This window comes from Marmota marmota, unplaced genomic scaffold (assembly GCF_001458135.2).
Source record: "Marmota marmota marmota unplaced genomic scaffold, marMar, whole genome shotgun sequence".
Lineage (NCBI taxonomy): Eukaryota > Metazoa > Chordata > Mammalia > Rodentia > Sciuridae > Marmota > Marmota marmota.
Window position 1 is genome coordinate 12,986,470 of NW_025999998.1, and position 18,300 is coordinate 13,004,769.

General features: G+C 38.5%; 1 protein-coding gene across 25 annotated transcripts in view; it reads right to left on the reverse strand.

Annotated features, from left to right (window-relative positions):
- Nucleotides 1-18,300, reverse strand: part of Trpm3 (transient receptor potential cation channel subfamily M member 3) — a 529,872-nt gene that overhangs the window by 273,856 nt on the left and 237,716 nt on the right. For 22 of the 25 annotated variants that reach the window (XR_007349031.1, XR_007349032.1, XM_048806882.1 and 19 more), the window contains exons 2-3: nucleotides 11,279-11,358; nucleotides 9,758-9,962 (exon numbers count right to left, since the gene is read on the reverse strand). Coding sequence is in view for 23 of the 25 variants with exons in the window: in XM_048806882.1 (XP_048662839.1) it covers nucleotides 9,758-9,962; nucleotides 11,279-11,358 (285 nt within the window). In the remaining 2 variants the exon portion in view is untranslated. Of the gene's footprint in view, nucleotides 1-9,757; nucleotides 9,963-11,278; nucleotides 11,359-15,917; nucleotides 16,230-18,300 lie in introns of those variants that run through there. The other 3 variants (XM_048806893.1, XM_048806894.1, XM_015492920.2) reach the window with 3 other exon arrangements.

An 18,300-nucleotide genomic window follows, 5' to 3' on the forward strand; every position in this document is an offset into this window, starting at 1 on the left:
ATATGCACTACATCTACACACAAATATATATGTATGTGCGTATGTATATGTGTATAAATATATGACTCCTGTGTACAACAGGTCTAAGCAACTTGGTTTTAGCTCTTTGATTAGTAGTGTGCCCTTCAAAATACCCTCCTGCTTTCAATTCTAGATCCGTAGAGAATGGCTGGAAGTCATTATTATTACAGGTGTTTATAGAAGTACCTGCCCTGGGCCACCTAATGCTTCCTTTATTTACAGACCTTTAGTTCACCAGTTTATCATTTCAAGAGAGACACTGAGTTCAAATAACTTACTCATATTTGGAATTATCCACCCTTTCCCCTTCCTATCAATAGTATGCATGCTTGGTAGCAGGATGCTCACACAAGATGTGTAAATGATTGAATGTTCTGTAGAAAATAAAAATCATGTTTAGTTGAAATCGAATTATTTGACTATTCTTAGGTGTTGTGGAGGTCAATGCACCTAGCATTATTTTCACAAGAAAATGCATTTTGATATCCACATGACAAACTTTGAAATAAAATTATATATGTGAGGGTAGGTTTTTTTTTAAGTATAAAACCTACAGATTTTCTTTCACTTGAATAGCAGAGGGTTTTGGTAACTAAAACTCTAGAGGGTTTTCTCTGTCTGAAACTGAAGTTCTTTTTGCTTAACGGGTGATTTTTTTCAGCATTTTTAAAAAAACTGTAGCCATTCTCACTGCTACAATATTAGATATGTTACTATTCTCTTATTAATCTTGCTGGGATTCACAGAGGTATTAGAAACTCCACACAGGATATTTTTCATCACACCCAGTGGGCAAAGTCTGGGGATAGGGAGTCGGGTGGGAAAGCAGTCATTGCTGCTTAGAACAGGAAAATAATTTTTTAAAAAAGTATCAGGAAATAATATATAGACTTAGAAAAGCAACAACACGATTTTGACCTGAAAAAATCCCTTTCTTTACCTATTCAAGTAGGTGAAGAATTGTTTTCCTCCTATTTTATAGGTTCTATAAAAGTGACTGGAAAAAAAAAATCTCTTCCAAAGCTTTTGTTCCAAATCCTGAAGGATTTGATGAAGTCACTCTCTAATTCAGAGTTCTATAAAAAATTCAGTTCATATGTGGATATGAATATACATTGTAAATCAATCACCTGGTATAATTTCATACACAAACAAGAAAAAAGGTTTAGAATAGTTCTCCTGTATTTTAAAATTTTTTGATATTACTGCTTTGTGATAAATTATGTTAAGATTCATTGAATCTCACACTGTATGCTACAGGTTGACTACAAACTAAAAATTTATTAATTGCTCCTAAGTTTTGTTACTACTTTTTAAAATTGCTCCTAAGTTTTGTTACTACTTTTTAAAACTTTACCTTCTCTATTATGAAACATAATAGAAGAACAATCTCATTTTAAAATAAATTTATATAAATGATTGAGAAAAAAAGAGTCTTCCCTCGCATTCTGAACTTGGGCTTCTCTACAGATATTTGGCTCTTATAATTCATCAGTCCCATCTTCAGCCCTAAATTTTTACCCATGTAACTTTGCCCAGCTGTTTTAATGAAAATGTAAAAACGCTGCAGAATAATACAGTGGCTAACACTCTTGGAAATGTTAAATGTTTACATTCTCTGATTACAGTATAAAGCCATCATCAATTCTTGGAAATAATCACTTGGTATTTGTGAAGAAGTATTTTTTTCTGAGTAATGGGCTTACCATTGATCAGTTTATTTTAACTGTGTCTATAATGCCTTTCTTTCAAGTCTGTAGTTGGAAAACTGCCCCATTCTCCTTTCTGTTGATAAATGTGACAAACATCATCTCATTTCCTAATTTTTTGCAGCCGCATTTCAAGTGGGCACTTGTAATTAAAGCTGTGGCCAAGCAGAATATGTCACATCAGACTGCTGAGAGAATTCAGCCGATACTAACTTTTCTAGTCTATAGAGGCTTTTGTTTTACAGTGAGGGTTTAATGCTTATGATGATTTAATAGATATAAAATCTCCCTGGAAAGAAAACATCTGCAATCGAGTTCACTGTTATTAAATCTCTAGTTTGATGACCCACAAAACCTTGGAAGTCAAAGTATCATATTGTTTTTACAATTCCCCTATTAGATCAGGTACTTATAGTGGTGGATGATGATAACTCAAATCTAAAGTTTCAGAAATAATATGTCTTGAAGCATATGAATAGATTATAGGGGATAGTCTATGAAATTTCTGCCGGAATTATTTAGCATACATTTTTCTAGAGGGAAGGAGATGAGATAGTTCCTTGGAGGAGGATTGGTTTTCCTTCTTTATAGATGTATACTTAGGATTGAAAGGTAAGTGATATATTCTAGTTTTATTTTCAGTTTCAGAAAGACCATCCAAAATTACTGCCAGTTTAGTGGACTTGAGATTATTACAATGGGAAATCAATGGAGCAGCTATAAAACCTCTCAGAAACTTCACCATGCTTACGTAAAGGACTTGGTTAGCACAGTCTAGTGATCAACTATTTTGTGTCTGTGTGAAGAGGGATACATTTAATTTCCTATTTGGTGTGTGTCAGTCAATGATTCCCAGATCAGATTTGCATAATGCAAAGACAGACAATTTTCAAAATCTCAAATTCAATCCCCGAAGCATTGTAAGGGCGTCAGGTTATAGATGCCAAGCTGCTGACACCTCCCTTGCCTCCTGTCTCCCCCTAACTCCTTTACTCCCCCACCCCCATGCTGCTCAGAGAACAAGGCTTTCATCCAACCCATAGTTACAGCTTTGAGTGTGAAAATGAGGGCCAGGAATAATTATCTGAATTATATGAAAACTATAATAAGGGTTTCAACCTGATCTAATAAGCAGAACAAACGGCAAGGGAAAAGCTGAAGAGAATCATGTGGATGACTTGAGGGGTTTAAACATGAGTCCTTAATTAGGTTATACTTACCTGGCCCACAAGTCAGCTCAGCATTAATTAGAAGAGATGATTAGTAAGCAAATAAAGGGCTGTCTATAACCAAGCTCAGCACTGTTTCCTTGTCTAAGCAACAGAGCCCTGGATAAACAAGAGCCTTTGAGAAACCACACAGTGTCTGCCTATGGCGCCATCTTGTTGTTGATAGGGCCAGTTGTTCTCTCAGGAAGGTTTAAAAAATTATAAGGTACCTAATGAGCTGCCAGATCATCTCATAGTCCAGGACTGGCTGTTCTGGGGCTTGCAATTTGGTAGTAGACAATTTGGTATTGAGGAGGAAGTCAGAATCCTTCACTCACTGTCAGCTGCAAAATGTCTCCTGTGTTGCAATTTCTCTCTGTAAAGTGATGGTTTCCTTGCTGTTTGGTGGAGGGTGGGGGTCAGGGGAGCTTGTCAAACCTAGAAATCGAGGCCTGAATGCCATGAAGCACTTGCAAGGGCTCAGAAATGTTCTATTAACCCAGGACGTAATTTTACAAAGACCTCTTCCTGCTCACAGCTTTTGAGTTTAAATAACCTCATTAAATAGTGATTTTGTAATTTTACTACAAAGTTTAAAAAATCCTTATAAAAGAACAAGAACTATAATAGTAAATAGCTTCCTTTCAATTACCTACACATAGCTTCCCAAACAAAATATCCATCATTATCGGTTACAGGCTTACATGTCAGAGAAAGAGAATTGAAAGGAAGTCCTTGGGAGGCTGAGTTTCAGAATTTGGTTGCTAAATGATTGTGTGACACTGGGGAAAATAATTTAGGCTCTCCAGGATTCATTTGCCTTATTGATGATATGCAGGGACTAGGATTAATTAGTATTTTTCAAGACTGGCTAAACAAAATAACCTTAGTAACATTCAAAAACCTATGGACCAGGTTCCATCCTAGATTAATGAACAAAACTCTGGAACTGAGTCTTGAACTTGGCCGTTTTTGATGACCTCATGGGTTATTCTGAGCCTCCAAGTGAGAACCACTGCATCTATGCCCTCTAAAATCTGGTAGCTGAAGTTCTGTGACATATTGCAGTCCTGTCTGTGATAGGACAGATACGACCCATTCCTGAGTAGAGAGATGGCTCTCACATGACCTGTGACAGTTTAGTAACCAGCCCTTCCCCTCCAACTACTTCCTCCATCTGAACTGCCTCAGTTTGTCCCCAGACCACCTTGGAATACTGAAGACCCAAGGCTCCATCTTGGGATGTTTTAAAGGAAAAAGTTAATATTACATCTTAATTTTTAAAAATTAAATAAAAGTTAATCTGCCTCTAGAATTTTTCAGCCACTTTGTTAAAAATCATTTCAACTTTCAAGCATGCTTGTCAGAAGCCGGGGACCAAAGGCTCATTAAGTTAGTTGGCCTGTCTCATTGAAGTCCTGGTGAATAATTGACAACGTCCTGCTCATGTAAAGACTGTTCTGCTTTTACTGATTCTCCTCTGTCCAAACCACAAGTTGGACTGCTTAAGACAATGAGAGATGGTGAAAGTCCAGATCTGCACCAAACCAGTAGCCTTCCTCCTCAAATGGGACCTCTGACCTATGGACTACTCCACTTTGTTGAGACAGGAGAAAAGAATAATTTAAGGGTAAGTTGTCAAAGTGAACAAAATGCTCATCTGTGCCTAGACGATTAGTTGGGGCTTTCACACATTATGTTTTCAGCGGTAATAAAAAGGAAAACTGTCTTAGTGCGGTGTGGCGTGCCTGTAATCCCAGTGGCTCAGGAGCCTGAGACAGGAGGATAGGGAGTTCAAAGCCAGCCTCAGCAACAGTGAGGTGCTAAGCAACTTAGTGAGATTTTGTCTCTAAATAAAATGCAAAAAAGGGCTCAGTGTTTGAGTGCCTCTGAGTAACCCCAAAAGAAAACAGGTCTTCATTTGGTTGATCAAGACTGAGAGAGAAAGGCCTGCCTTTGTAGTGCTTACTCTGAGACCTCCTTTGGCCACCCTCAACTCCATTAGCATCAGAGGTGTGCAATCAGGATAGTCACACTGCTCAGAAGGGCAGTGCTTGGGGTTCATGGTTCTAGGCTTCCTATCTTGAAATTCTTCATAATTTTATCTTTGGATTTGTGTTTGGCAAGTGAAGTCTGATGGGACCGAGGAGCCCACAAGGGCTAGGACTATGTGGTCCTGCTCTTGCTTCCTTGATGCCTCTGTTTGGACCTGTGTGCTGAAACATCTGCCCTGGGTGGGCAGGGCCATGGTGAGTTTCTTGGATAACTTGCTGGGAGTTTACCCACTTCATACACTGAGCCTATCTCAGGTAGGGGTGCAAAGACCTTGGGAGTGGAGATCACCAGTCACTGAGAGTTGGGGCTGCCAGTCATGGGAAGAGGGGATTGATTCCCCTTTCCCTGTCACAAGCATACATTTTCACATTGCATTGGTGTCCACTAATTAATTGACCTTGCCTAATGTGACCACCATGTGCTCTGGGTTCTAGAGCACTAGGTGGAGCCTGAGGAGGGCTGTCAAAACCAGATATCTGCATATCTTCACTCTTCTGGTGAAAGATCAGTCATCCTCTTTAGACTCTTCTTCCAATGCTAAATGTAAGAATATGCATACAGTCTATATTTGCTATATGACATGGGACAAATACTTTTTTTTTGTACTCTAGATTGAACCCAGGCAGAGGCACTTAACCACTGAGACATATTCCTAGCCCTTTTTTAATATTTTATATAGGGATAGGGTCTTACTGAGATGCTTAGGACCTCTCTAAGTTGCTAAGGCCGGCTCCAAACTCACGACACTCCTGCCTCAGCCTCCTGATCTGCTGAGATTACATATATGTGCCACCATGCCCAGCCAGACAAATACTTTAAGACCCCAGTATGTTATTATGTCATGTAGACGAATATTCCTGTCATAAACATAAAAAAACACAGCTAAGTACCAAGCACAGTGCCAGAAATATAGTAGATATTCAATATATTTTAGTTGCTATTTTCATGATTATGATATACTACAGAATCTAAAATGAATTGCTGAAGTATTTTGATTAATACTTTGAAGGGTATTCTAATAAACTCATTTGATTTTCAGTCTTCAGTTTTTTCAGAGTCTCTCATGTTCATTAGACATTTTCAGGACCAGTAAAGCAGCTTACATAGAAGAATATTATATGATGAGGAGGGATGGGCTGTGTCCATCATAACAGCACACCCACAGCAGGGAATAAAGCAGAGGGGATACAGGTGATATATTCATGCTCTATTGTGCTGGAATTAGTGGATGCAGGAGATTGATGAATATGGCAGTCAAAGTATATATGTGGGACCAAAGACCCCCTCATCTCCAGTCAGTGGTGGATGGTGTTCACAGTGCTAGCTTCCTGCCAGTGACAGTCAATCAGTGCTGGTGTTCAGAGGACAGAGATCAGAATGCTGACTTATGCAACCAGCTGCTCCTGTGGAAATACTCTAACACATTTTTGGAATCCCAGGAAGTAAATGAAGGTGTTTCACTGATCTATCACTAGTTTTTCATAAGCAGTTAGTATTTTCACAAATATCTTGAGCACTAGTCCTATATACCATCTGGTTTTTATGTTCTCTTTACTTCTCATAAGCACCAAATAAGGCAACCAAGACTGTTTTAGAGATTTAAAAACAAAACAACAACAACAACAACAAAACTTGAGTCTCTACTGAATTAAATGGTTTAACCACGACTTTCCAATGAGACAGTGAAAGAATAAGAGTTTATATCCAGTTTTGCCTGACTTCAAGATCATGCATCTTTGTGTGTGTGTGTGTGTGTGTGTGTGTGTGTGTGTGTGGTGCTGGGGATTAAACTCATAGCCTTCTGCATCTCAGGTAAGTAGTCTACCCCAGAGTAACTTAGCCTGTGTATTTTCTTCTAACTGATTATGAAGCTTCTCTTTTAAATAGAGTCAGTAAACTTTAACAGTTGCAAATGCTTAGTTATCTTTAAACATCAGGTAATGTTCTACACATTGAACATGTATTCACTCATTTAATCCTGGAGACAGCCCTGAGAAGTAGAAATGGCAATCCCCATTTTACAGATAAGGAAACTACTGCACTGGGAAGCTAAATAAACTGGACAAAGTCACTTGACCAGTGAATGATAGAGCCAGGCTATTGCTGAAAAGCAATGTTGCTTCCGATTTTATGATCCATCATAGAAGTAGACTATGAGTCAGAACTTCATTTTTTTTTGGGGGGGGGCTTAATGGGGATTGAACTCAGGGGCACTTGACCACTGAGCCACATCCTCAGCCGTATTTTGTGTTTTATTTAGAGACAGGGTCTCACTGAGTTGCTTAGCATCTCACTTTTTACTGAGGCTGACTTTGAACTTGCCATCCTCCTGCCTTAGCTTCCTCAGCTGCTGGAATTACTGGCATGTGCCTATGCAAAAATATTAACAGAAAAATTATAATTTGACCTTCTAAAAATAATATACTGAGACACATACATCCAAATGAGTATCCTTTAAAGTATTAGTCAGAGGGATTTTGCAATTTCTTTCAATGCCTGGGACAAATAATGATAGTGATAATAATAATAGTAGCTAAATTAGTTTTACATCTATTTATGTGTCTGAAACTGTGTCAATGTTTTACATATGTCATCTCAATGTTTATGATAATATCAACAGTCTATATGACAGAATAAATAATTGAGGTCAAGAAAACTTAAGTAACTTTCTCTCTGTTACACAGCATTTATGGGATGGTTATGAGGTAAATTTAAACCCTGTAAATCCAAGATCTACACTCTTCACTACTAAACTAATATTCTACTCTTTTAGACAGTTTTATGGTGGCAAGCTTTACTTTCAGAGAATAAACTGGACTTGTAAAAACTGGCAGAAGCTATTCATAACTAAGCTCTATGTCTTGTAATTCTTAGGTACTTGAGTTTTCTGTCAAAACTATCATTTGGAGAAAATATAGACTGCCATTCTTTTATGATCTATAAATTATCTGAAGTCAGTCCCCAAAAGAGCAACACATTTTTGGACAATGGCATCACCATGAGTCTTCCAAGCTGTTGACCTTGGAGGAACACTCTTACCTCCAAACATATTTGTGTCCATATTTGACCTTGGATATTAACAATGGAGATGATGACCAGACGCTTACCATGTGCCTTCTGGGCTTATGGCATTGCTTTCAGGCACCACTGGAGCACCTGTGAAGTTGCTGGGTGTCCCTCTCTGCAATGATTATTGCTCAATGAGCTCTTTCTCCATAAGCAACACTTTTCATACAGAAAGAACTTACATGACTTTTTAGGCATGATTCCATAAGCTCAATTCCATAACGTGAACAAGGAGTGTTCTAAGTTGGGGATCCTTTGTAATTTTGTGTAGGCAAATACATCCCATATTTGGGTGGGAAAGTTGGAGGCCTCTATTTCCTTTATTTATTTCTACATAGGATAAGACTAACCTATTCCTTTTTTCCCTCAAACCCAGCTGGATGTTACCAATAGCACCCTTTTCTTTCCAATATATAGTTCAAAAATTGGCTTTGATTTACTCTATAGCTCAAAACTAAATTTCTTAAGGAAAAACTGTGAGAATAGCTCAGTTACCCACTCTTGGTAAATAAATTATTGCAGTGAGGAGAGGAGGATGAGGAAAAATGAAAGGAGGAGAGGGAGAAAAAGTGGGAAGTGGCCTCATTGCATTTTTAGCCTGAAAGTCGTGAGTTGACTCTTAGTGAATTTAGTAGTGTGCTTCTCTCAGCAGAATTTTCTCTTCAAACTTGAAAAGCTCTATGGCTTGCCTAAGAGAAACCACTTCCAGCTACTCCACCCTAAGCCAACTCTTAACAGAGGCAAGCTTGTACTATACTATTTCTAGAATTTTCAAAACATATGCTATATTCTATGCCTTGCAGAATCTGTCAGCCATGTTAGGGAGTGGTCTTTGATGAGAGCTGAAATTTAGAAGTGACAACTGTTAAAAGTAAAATTTGTATATTTTCTGAAACTTCTTTTAAAAAGTTCTTCTCATATGCAACTTTTCTATTAAGAACTTTACTGAACACAGCTGCTTGGACAAAAAGCATTCAGTATAGATGACAAGATCCTTCAGTACAGATGACAAGATCTCTATTAGGACACGGAAGGAAATAGGCTGATATGATTGTGTCTACTTTGAATAAGGAGAACTGCTACTTTAGTAGCAGAATAAACAGAAACCAAAGGTAACATTTTCCACCAAAGGGTGAGGCGGGGGAAGATTTAGAAAAAGTTTGGAATAGATAAGATAGAGAAAATAATATATCAAATAGTGGATAGCTATAGAAAATAAACCAAACAAAAAGAGAAGTGCAGCATGTTCTCTGTCTCATACATGGAAACTAAAAAATGTGGACCTAATTGTAGAAAGGTGGTTAAGAGGTTGATTAATAGTGATTAGAGGTTGGGAAAGGTGTATATGTGGGGGTTGGTTAAAAGAAGGTTGAATTTGATCAGTGTATATTGTATGCAGCTGTGGAAATATCACACCAAACTCCATTAAAATGTACAATCTATATCTGTTGATCAACCAAAAAAAAAAAAAGGATATCTGTCTTATTATTAATACTAATCACTGTGCTTGATCTTATATTAATTATTTTTTAAATTCTGGGGGGAAAAATTCCCCCCCTACAGGGGAAGATAATTAGAGCAGGTTGCCCCACCAGAGAGTGGCAGGGCTGAGATGAAGCCACAAGACTAAATCTCAGGCGCTTCACCATTCCTCTGCAGGGCAGGAGGTTGCCCTGGGGAGTGCTGCTTTTTGATTACCATGGCTTTGTTGGAATGGCCACCTCCTTGGAACTCAATGGTCCCAAAAGCATCCGTTGGGCTGAGCTGAGTGTGTTTGCTGATGGACCACTTCTCAGACTGGATGTCATTTCGGGAGAGGCGACTTTCATTTTTCTCATTCTGAAGCACAGAGATACTGGGAGTGAGTCCGACATGCTGGCCTATTAGACGCCCACAGCAACACCTATAACATAAGAGGTTAAAGTGAACCCCTTGTGTGAGCCACTATTGGAATACATAAGCAACTGCTGCAGAAACCTGCAGTTCATATTGACCCATTTCAGTCAATTCTTAGGTAAAATCCTCGAATTATTATTATATTATGTTATATTCTTATATTAGGCAAATGCAAACTCTGGCTCCATATGACAAACATATCTCCTTTTCTCCTCTTCTTTCCCCACTTTGCTTTAGTGATAAAAGCTACAACATGCATCCTGCCTTCTCCAGCCACACCTTTCCCACCTGGCATATTGTTTAGGATAAGACACCTATGAACAAAAAAGTTCCCTAGAATTTTTCTAATTCTTGCTCCTCCCAGCTATCAAGTATTACACGAAGAATACTGAAGAGCTTCGAGGGAAGAATTTTAACATGCTCATTTAAATGAGGAATCTCACTTATACGTGAGTCACAACCTAACTAGTCTCTCTCCAATTGACATTTGCTGTCAAATATCCAATTCCAAGAAGAAAAATCTGCAGAGTTAAGTGTTCTTGAAGAAACAAGAAAGAAAATACTCATGAGATATTTGAAAAGTTCAAATTTGTTCCTTTGACAGTGAAAATGTCCTTCATGCACTACTACTACCTCTGTGACAATTATTAGTATTAATAGATATAACATGAAACTACCATTTATTAAACACTAACAATTCATCATCCATTCTATGATGAAATATTTGAAAGTCAGGTGATTTGTTCAAGGTTATAAAGGAGTCTTTATGATGGCATGATCTATACTTTAAACTGTTTTATTATATTGCCAGCTTATAAAAGCATCTTAGACATGGATGTGCTACTTTATTCCAAATGCTTTCTGCCTTACATACTGTTGATCTTCAGGAAGGTAAGGAAGTACCAAAAAAATGTGCCAAGAATTCTAAAGTTCTGCAGTCACACATCAGTAATTTGCTAGGATTTTTTTTTTTAAATTTTAAAGCATCTTTTTTACTAGAGTGGAGCATGTTGATATGAACTAAGCATTTTAGGAAGAACCAGTAACCATAGCAAAAATATATATAGCTCAGTGTTATATACAGTGATTAGTTCCTTCTGCAACAGTATATCTGCTATTCTGTGAAGTCTCTTAAATTCAGAATTAACTGTAAATATGGCATGTTATATAGGGCATACACACACACACACACACACACACACACACGATTGCTTTGAAAATGTCCAGCAATAATAACAACTACAACAAAAGATATTTACTTTGACATCGTCCCCTGCAATGGGTATTCTTGATACATTAGACACAATAAGATTATATATTTACCTATGGGGGTCTTTGGTGCTGGGTATGATGTGAACACATTCTCTTTTATAAAATGCTCTTTCTATCCAGGATTTCTGTGCCTGAGAAAGAAAAAGAGAGAGAGAGGATGAATATAACCTTTAAGTATTTTTGACTAGAAAGCAAAACTTCATAATCACATAATAAACTAGTATATTATAAACTAAATGGAAATTGTGGTTGTTTCACACATAAACACTGAATATAATAAAATCTGTGCCTCCCAGTGCCTACTAATTTGGTTAACATTATAATATTGAGAGTTAAAGGGAACAGCTGTGTTAAAAAATAGTAGTGATGGAACCATGTATAAAATACTAATGGTTTTTGAAGGAAAGAAACAAAGCTATTTGCTGAGAAAATGAACCTGGAGGGATAGACATTATGTTTGTAATCTTACAGAAAGAGAGTATTCAGGGTAGGAAGACATATATCTAAATAAAGTTTTCATGGATGATACTTCCATTAAATTTTCCTTATAGAAGGAAAGAAGAAAATGGTCAAGGGAATTGTATACCTCAACAGCCACAACCTATCACCATGCTGTTCTAAAATCCAAGTTAGCAATGCTGAGGTATAAACAAACAAACAAAAAAGGAAATGGAAAGAGGAGGGAGATAAAGTTCTTCACTATAGTCCCAGATTTCACAGGTAATGTCTTGGGGAGAAAATAAGACAGACTTCCCTCACCCCCATTCCACATGCCCTACACATACACAGCAAACACAGTTTCTAAAAACAGCTTTTGTTGAGACTATGCACCCAGATGTCCTGCCCCTGCGATTGGGTTCCTGGATGAACAAAAGATGTTCTGGCGAACTGTAGGATCTTTGTTCCAAAGAAGAGTGTTCATCCTGCATCCTCAACCTCTTTCTTTACCAGCATTTGAAATGGTAGAGAAATCTCCTATGAAGTCCAAGAAGCTATTCGGAAGATTCCTTCCGTAAGCACTTAAGATGGAAGTTGCTAGAACAACCCGTAATGTTCTTTCTATATGCTATTATCTTTTCTCTAACCCGGTATCAGTTCTAAATTCATACTCTTAAAATATACAGGGTTAAGGCAAAATTGAGCTGTTTACTTGAACTGTCTCAATCACTGGTGTTAACTGTTATGGGCCCCTGATTGTTGGATGTAATCAGTCTTGAAGCCAATGGCAACTCAAACATCTGTATAGAAGCTGTGCTGGGTTCTGGTTTGCCCTTAACCCCTTGATCTCATACAATGGAGGCTTATGCAAGCACGTAACACTGACAGTGGTGGTTTTTTAACACTTGTGACAATGCACATTTTACAAGTGGCAACATACGGGATCTCTGGGGGCCACCAAGCAACTGCATCCTGTTTCAGTGATGTTGACAATGGGGTCACATAATTCCTGGGTATTCATGCATTGTCTGCATGGAAAAGAGTCCCACAATGCCTCAGATAGCCACAGGTCCAGATGGACCCTTGAACCCTCATGCTGCAAAGGGTAACATTTGCAGGGTTTTTTGTTTGTTTGTTTGTTTTTTCAGTCAGCTAGACAAAAAGGAAAATATTCTCAAAGATTTTTCTTCCCAAACATGTAGGAAAAGTTAATGGTGACATCTTTGCAACAGGAATGAGCTTAGCAGCAAAGATAGCTAGTCTTAATCTTTACAAAAGAAGCTTGCAAGCTTTTTTGTAAAGGCCATGATTTTCCCTAGACATTGAATACTTTTGTTGATAATATCTCTTGGCAGAAAGATGGTGAAATGCTCCTCACTGGATATTTGAAACCCACTTTCCCTACACCTCAGGGAACAGAAAATGGAGAATGTACTTCTTTTTTCTTTTTATGGTCCACTTTGGCCAGCCTTTAGAAAAATCTTTTTTGGGGAGCATCTGGGAATTTCAGAGAGTGCCGATCAATCCCCCTTGAGAAGAAGTCGGAAAAGCAGTATCATGGGTAGAATGTGGAGTTTGCAGTTAGAAAAACTGGCATGAGTGGGACTCTGCGTCATGGAGAAAGTCAGATGAGTTCTTTGTTTCTCAGTTTTCCTCAACTGTAAAATGGGCACAATGGTAATACTGATGTTCAAAGTTGCTGTCATTATTTTAGGAATACCATGCTTTCACTTCAAGAAGAGGGAACGGTCCTCAGTTGATTCTAGTACTGAAAACGCAAATGAGGATAGTTTGAAATCCTATAGCAATGATCTAGATTGAGCTTCTCTTGTGTTGGGGGTCATACAGTCCCTGACTGGTCATTAATGAGGCATGTAAAAAAGTTACTTCTCTGAGTCTCTTTCATAACATGTAGTTCATCATAATTACTCTGGAAGTTTTGGGATAATCAGATAAAACCCTTGGCACATAGTAGGAGCTCAATAGGTAATAACAATAGCCAATATTTATGAAGGACTCATTATGTGCTTGGCATTGTGCCACATATGCACTATGTACAGATCCTCAGAACCACTCTTTGAGGGAAATGCTACAATTATACCAATGAAGAATCTCAGGTGGTGAGATAAAGCAGAGTTTGAAAGTCAGTGTTTGAACTTGAGCAGCCTGATTCCAGAGTTCACTATCACCAATTCTGCTAAACTGCCTCTCCAAGTGCGATATTGTTGATATTAAACATCCTTGATGTGGCAGTGCCATCTGGGCATGCCTGGGAGTCCCTTGGTATTTGGAGAAGGCTGGACGCTGGAGGCCTGTCTAGGACCAGCTCAGGCATGCTCCTTTCACATTCTCACTCCCCACTTCCCAACCTCAATGTTATCTGTTCTTCCTCTCTCCCTGGGGATAAAGGAGGGGGTGGGACATTAGGAAGAGCTCAGAATATGAGAAAGAAGTAGAAGCAGGGAGGCCGTTATCACGGCTATGGAAAAGATATGAAATCATAACGGGACTCTCCAATTGAGAATCTGGGGGACCACAGCAAATAGATTAGTCTTTTCAAGGACACCTTCATTACTCTTTTCACTTACAGATCCCAGTTTCATTGAAAAGTACTGGAAATTTAAGTAAGATGGTATTGGGTCAAATTTACTAGTATGGACTCCCACTTGTCTTTCAGCATACAATAACTTCCCTTGTGTTCAGTTTAGCAAATTAATTACCTTTCAAAGGTGAAAAGCTACCTCCATGTTAGCAAAAGGACTAAAGATTAGTTTCTATTTCTTGTTACTAGTAGATTAATAATTTCTCTTGCCAAGGCACAGACAACTGAGGGGTAGGGGTGGGGGAAAAAGAGAAACAGAAGGTAAATCTCTTCTCATCATTCATAATTAGATTGAATTCTCTGTTTTTGAGAACAGTATAATGCACAATAGAAAGAATGCATGTGTAACACATGAATTAGGAATTCTACAAAACATCATGCATAATTTAGCATGCTCTGTTATGGGCTTTGCTTTATTGTGCTTTTGTTCAGGTCTTTAATGTGGACAGATACTAGATTTTTAAAATTATTTTCTTGGAGAGAATGTATTTGATGTATGATCATAGTTAAACTTGTTCCCTAAACTAATTCCCTTTTCTTTTGTTCAAAGGCTTTAAACTATTCTGTGTGAAGTTTTATACTTTCCTTCAACATTCAACTAAAGTTAGCCACAATGATTATCCTAGTTGTTAGAAGGTATGAAATAAATTTGACACACTGTGTTTCTAACTGACCTTGTAATTCTCTTCTAATGCAAGACATCAATGGCCAGTTTGTCTGAACATCTTTTTCTTTAATATGCTTTGGAGGGCTCAGGTTCTCTTAGAAAAGATGGCTTCTATCAACTCTCAGAAAAACCACTTTTGTACATTCTTTTCCAGAGGTAGAATGGTCACATAACCATGGCTGAGTCTGTGAAGGGCTATTTTCTTCTTGTCTTTCTGCATTATCAGTCATGTGTGATGTGTTATAGGGAAGTGTTTTTCAAAGGCTAATAATTAAAGGACATCTTATTCAGAACAAAAATGAGAACACTCACATTTTTTAACACAGTATAATAATTACCCTCAGAGAATAAAACAAGTTCAAATTTTGAAAACGAAGTGTGCAATCAATAAAGCATCAAAATGATCAAAACCCAAACAAGAAGGTTGTAAATATTGCCTTAAAAAGAAGAAGAAAACTTGAATAATTTCATTTAAGCAAGTTTCAATTCTTTCACAAAGGCTCAGCCAACAACTTTAGACCCCAACTTTAGACTACTTTGAATCTTCTTTCTGTGCAGTCCTGGCTAGCTACAAACCAGACCTTCTCTGCGAGGGAGTAGTTTATGAGTACACACACAGAGAATGTATGAAATCCATCAGAAAGCAATTGCAATCGTTTTTTTAGCAGAGCAATATAGAGGGACAATAACCCAGACCAGTAATCGCAAGGTTGTTTTTTTTTTTAAAGTACATTAACTTTATAGAAACAAATTACAAGGAAGACTTTACCACCCTCCTCATGTTCACATTTTTCTATTTCAGATAGACTCTCTGTCTTGATTACAGCAAATACCAAGACCCAAAGGGACTGAACACATATGTCCATTTGCACCTTTTGCTTTCCCTCAACAACTCTCTGGTTGTCTATTTGGTCTTTCTCTAGGTCCCCAGCTCCAATGCTGAGAAGTTAAAGAAGAGAAAAGTTAAGCTGAAATCATTTTACCTGTGCACTGACTCTGGCTGGTGGCAACGGCAGTCCCTGGAGCGGCTCCTGTTGCTTTCATTTTGCTGTGGCCGGGGCTGGTCATCCCGTTAATAATGCTCTTATGACCGCCCACTGAAAAAAAAGTCACTTGCCTGGCTCTTCCCCCAAGAGACGTTTCAAGTAAGCAATGAACTTGGGCAGATTAGCCCCTTGGAATGTGCCGCTGCTTCAGGATTATCCTCACTAAGAATCCCATGGACATTCCCTTGCAGTCCTCCAAACACTGCTTGATGTGAACATCTAATCTGACGCCAGAAGAAAAACAAATCCCCGGAGAGATCGGATTTAACTGGCACAAGTCCTAACAGGCTCCCCCCCCACCCCTTTTCTTTTTTCCATTTTCAGAGAGAAAGCTTGTGAAAGTGTGATAAGGTGTTCTGAGTTCGGAAAGTTCAACTTTGGAAAGCAAATCCTTCTGAAGAAAGAGTGTGTTAATGCACCATGTGGTTTGAACACACAAGCGGCATTGTTCCCCTGGCTGCAAAGAATGGAATGATAGCATTTCTTTAAAGAGAAACTGCAAAAAAAACTCAAGAGAATTTCAAAAGGATATTTTGGTCCCTAAACATGAGCCCAAGTAGAATAAAGTTGGAGTTTGCCGGGGACCTTCCACAAAACTTTTCAAATGTCAATGGTAAAACTTGCCTGATCCTACTTCTCATTCCGCTCCCTCCCCGACAGCTGCAAGTGTATGATTAGAAACCTACACTCTATTTCCTTATTAAAAATGATGACCTGTGGCCTCTACAGCTCGTGGATGCAGATGGAAAGTGGTGACCCTGTGATGTGTTTATCTGGGGTGGCTCCACTGTGAGATTCCAGCTGGTATTCACTCACACAGAAAGGGCTCTTTCAAATACCATCCAGGAGTGAATTTTTTAGACAATAGGAGTTCTTCTTAACCAGATAAGTGAATACATCAGAGGAGAAAAGAGTTCACATTTCAACAAGGCAAAAATGCTTTTTAAAAAGGGAAGATATGAGCACTGCCTCTCTAAAGACTGACTCTTGCATGAACAGAGGCTGGAGTTGAGAGGTGGCACTCTTCACCTGTAAATCTGTACAGGCAGTAAAGGTCTGATTTTCATTTTTCTACAATCTTGTATCAAAGTGACTATTATGTGTCATGTCCACACTGAATAAGAGCAATAATGGTAAGTGAGTGATTTACTTCACACAAGAATTAGGTCCTGGATCATCTTCTTACCTCTCTGCGCTTTCCAGGATTGATCATCAAACTCTCACATTTTCTGGTCTCTCACCAAGGTTTCCCCAAGGACAAGGGACAATAAACTGCCTAGTGATTTTCAACTAAAGAAACATTATGTTAAGCGAGACTCAAATTAAAATTTGGACCGAGCTTCAGCATTAAATACATGGAGAGAACAAATCCCTTTGCCTGTCCTCAGGAACTGGCTATAGCCAGCATACACACCCTCTCTTCTGTGCACTTGTAATACTTCTAAGCATCTGTTCCCAGGCAGTTACTAGAGGTGGGAGCACATGAAGATGTTCCCTGTAGCATTGCTTACAATGAAGAAGAACCAGAGACAAGTCCATCAGCAGGAGACTAATTAATATGAATTGTGCCATTTGTGATCACAATCAGGGTTTAGAAGACTCCTTAGTTACAAAGAGAAATGTTTTTGCTTTATATAAGAAAACTAGGCCATAAAATAGTGCAAAAAGCTATACACTTTAAATAGAGATGATAGGTAGAAAACATTGTAAGTCGTTACTTTATTCTTTTGCTTTCCCATATTTTCCAGTTTACCCCTGTCGTTGTGTCTGGGTACTCAGAATGCTATAGTTTGTGTATTCAGAAAATCTAATTTTTTTTCCATCTGTCAAGTTCTATATTAAGTTAGTAGAAAGGAGGTTATTGGGGAAGAGTCGCTCTGGAAGTGACTGAGGAGGAAGAAGCCTGTAGAGACTGAAGGCTTGGGGGGGAAGATTTGGGAAGGAAAATTTTATAATGTGCAGGGTGAATGTTCTGGAGCAAGAGAGAAAGAAGGAGGGGGCGGAGGGAAGAAGGAAGGGAAAATGAAGGGGAAGAAAAGGGAAGGCAGAGGCATGGTGGCAGGTGGAGGCCTGGAAGGCCCACTGAGCTGGCAGGCTGCAGTGTGGCTGCTCTGAGCCTGTGAGACTTAATAAGTTGGTCGCAGATAATCTTCCTAATGTAAGAAACGGCCCAACAACTCAGCCCTTCAGTTTTCTTCTTCACTAGAGACTGCTCCAGCCTTCCTTTTATTCAACTCTGGAGATCAATCCCATGATACTGAGTCTTTTAAATATTGTGTCTCTCTCTCTCTCTCTCTCTCTCTCTCTCTCTATATATATA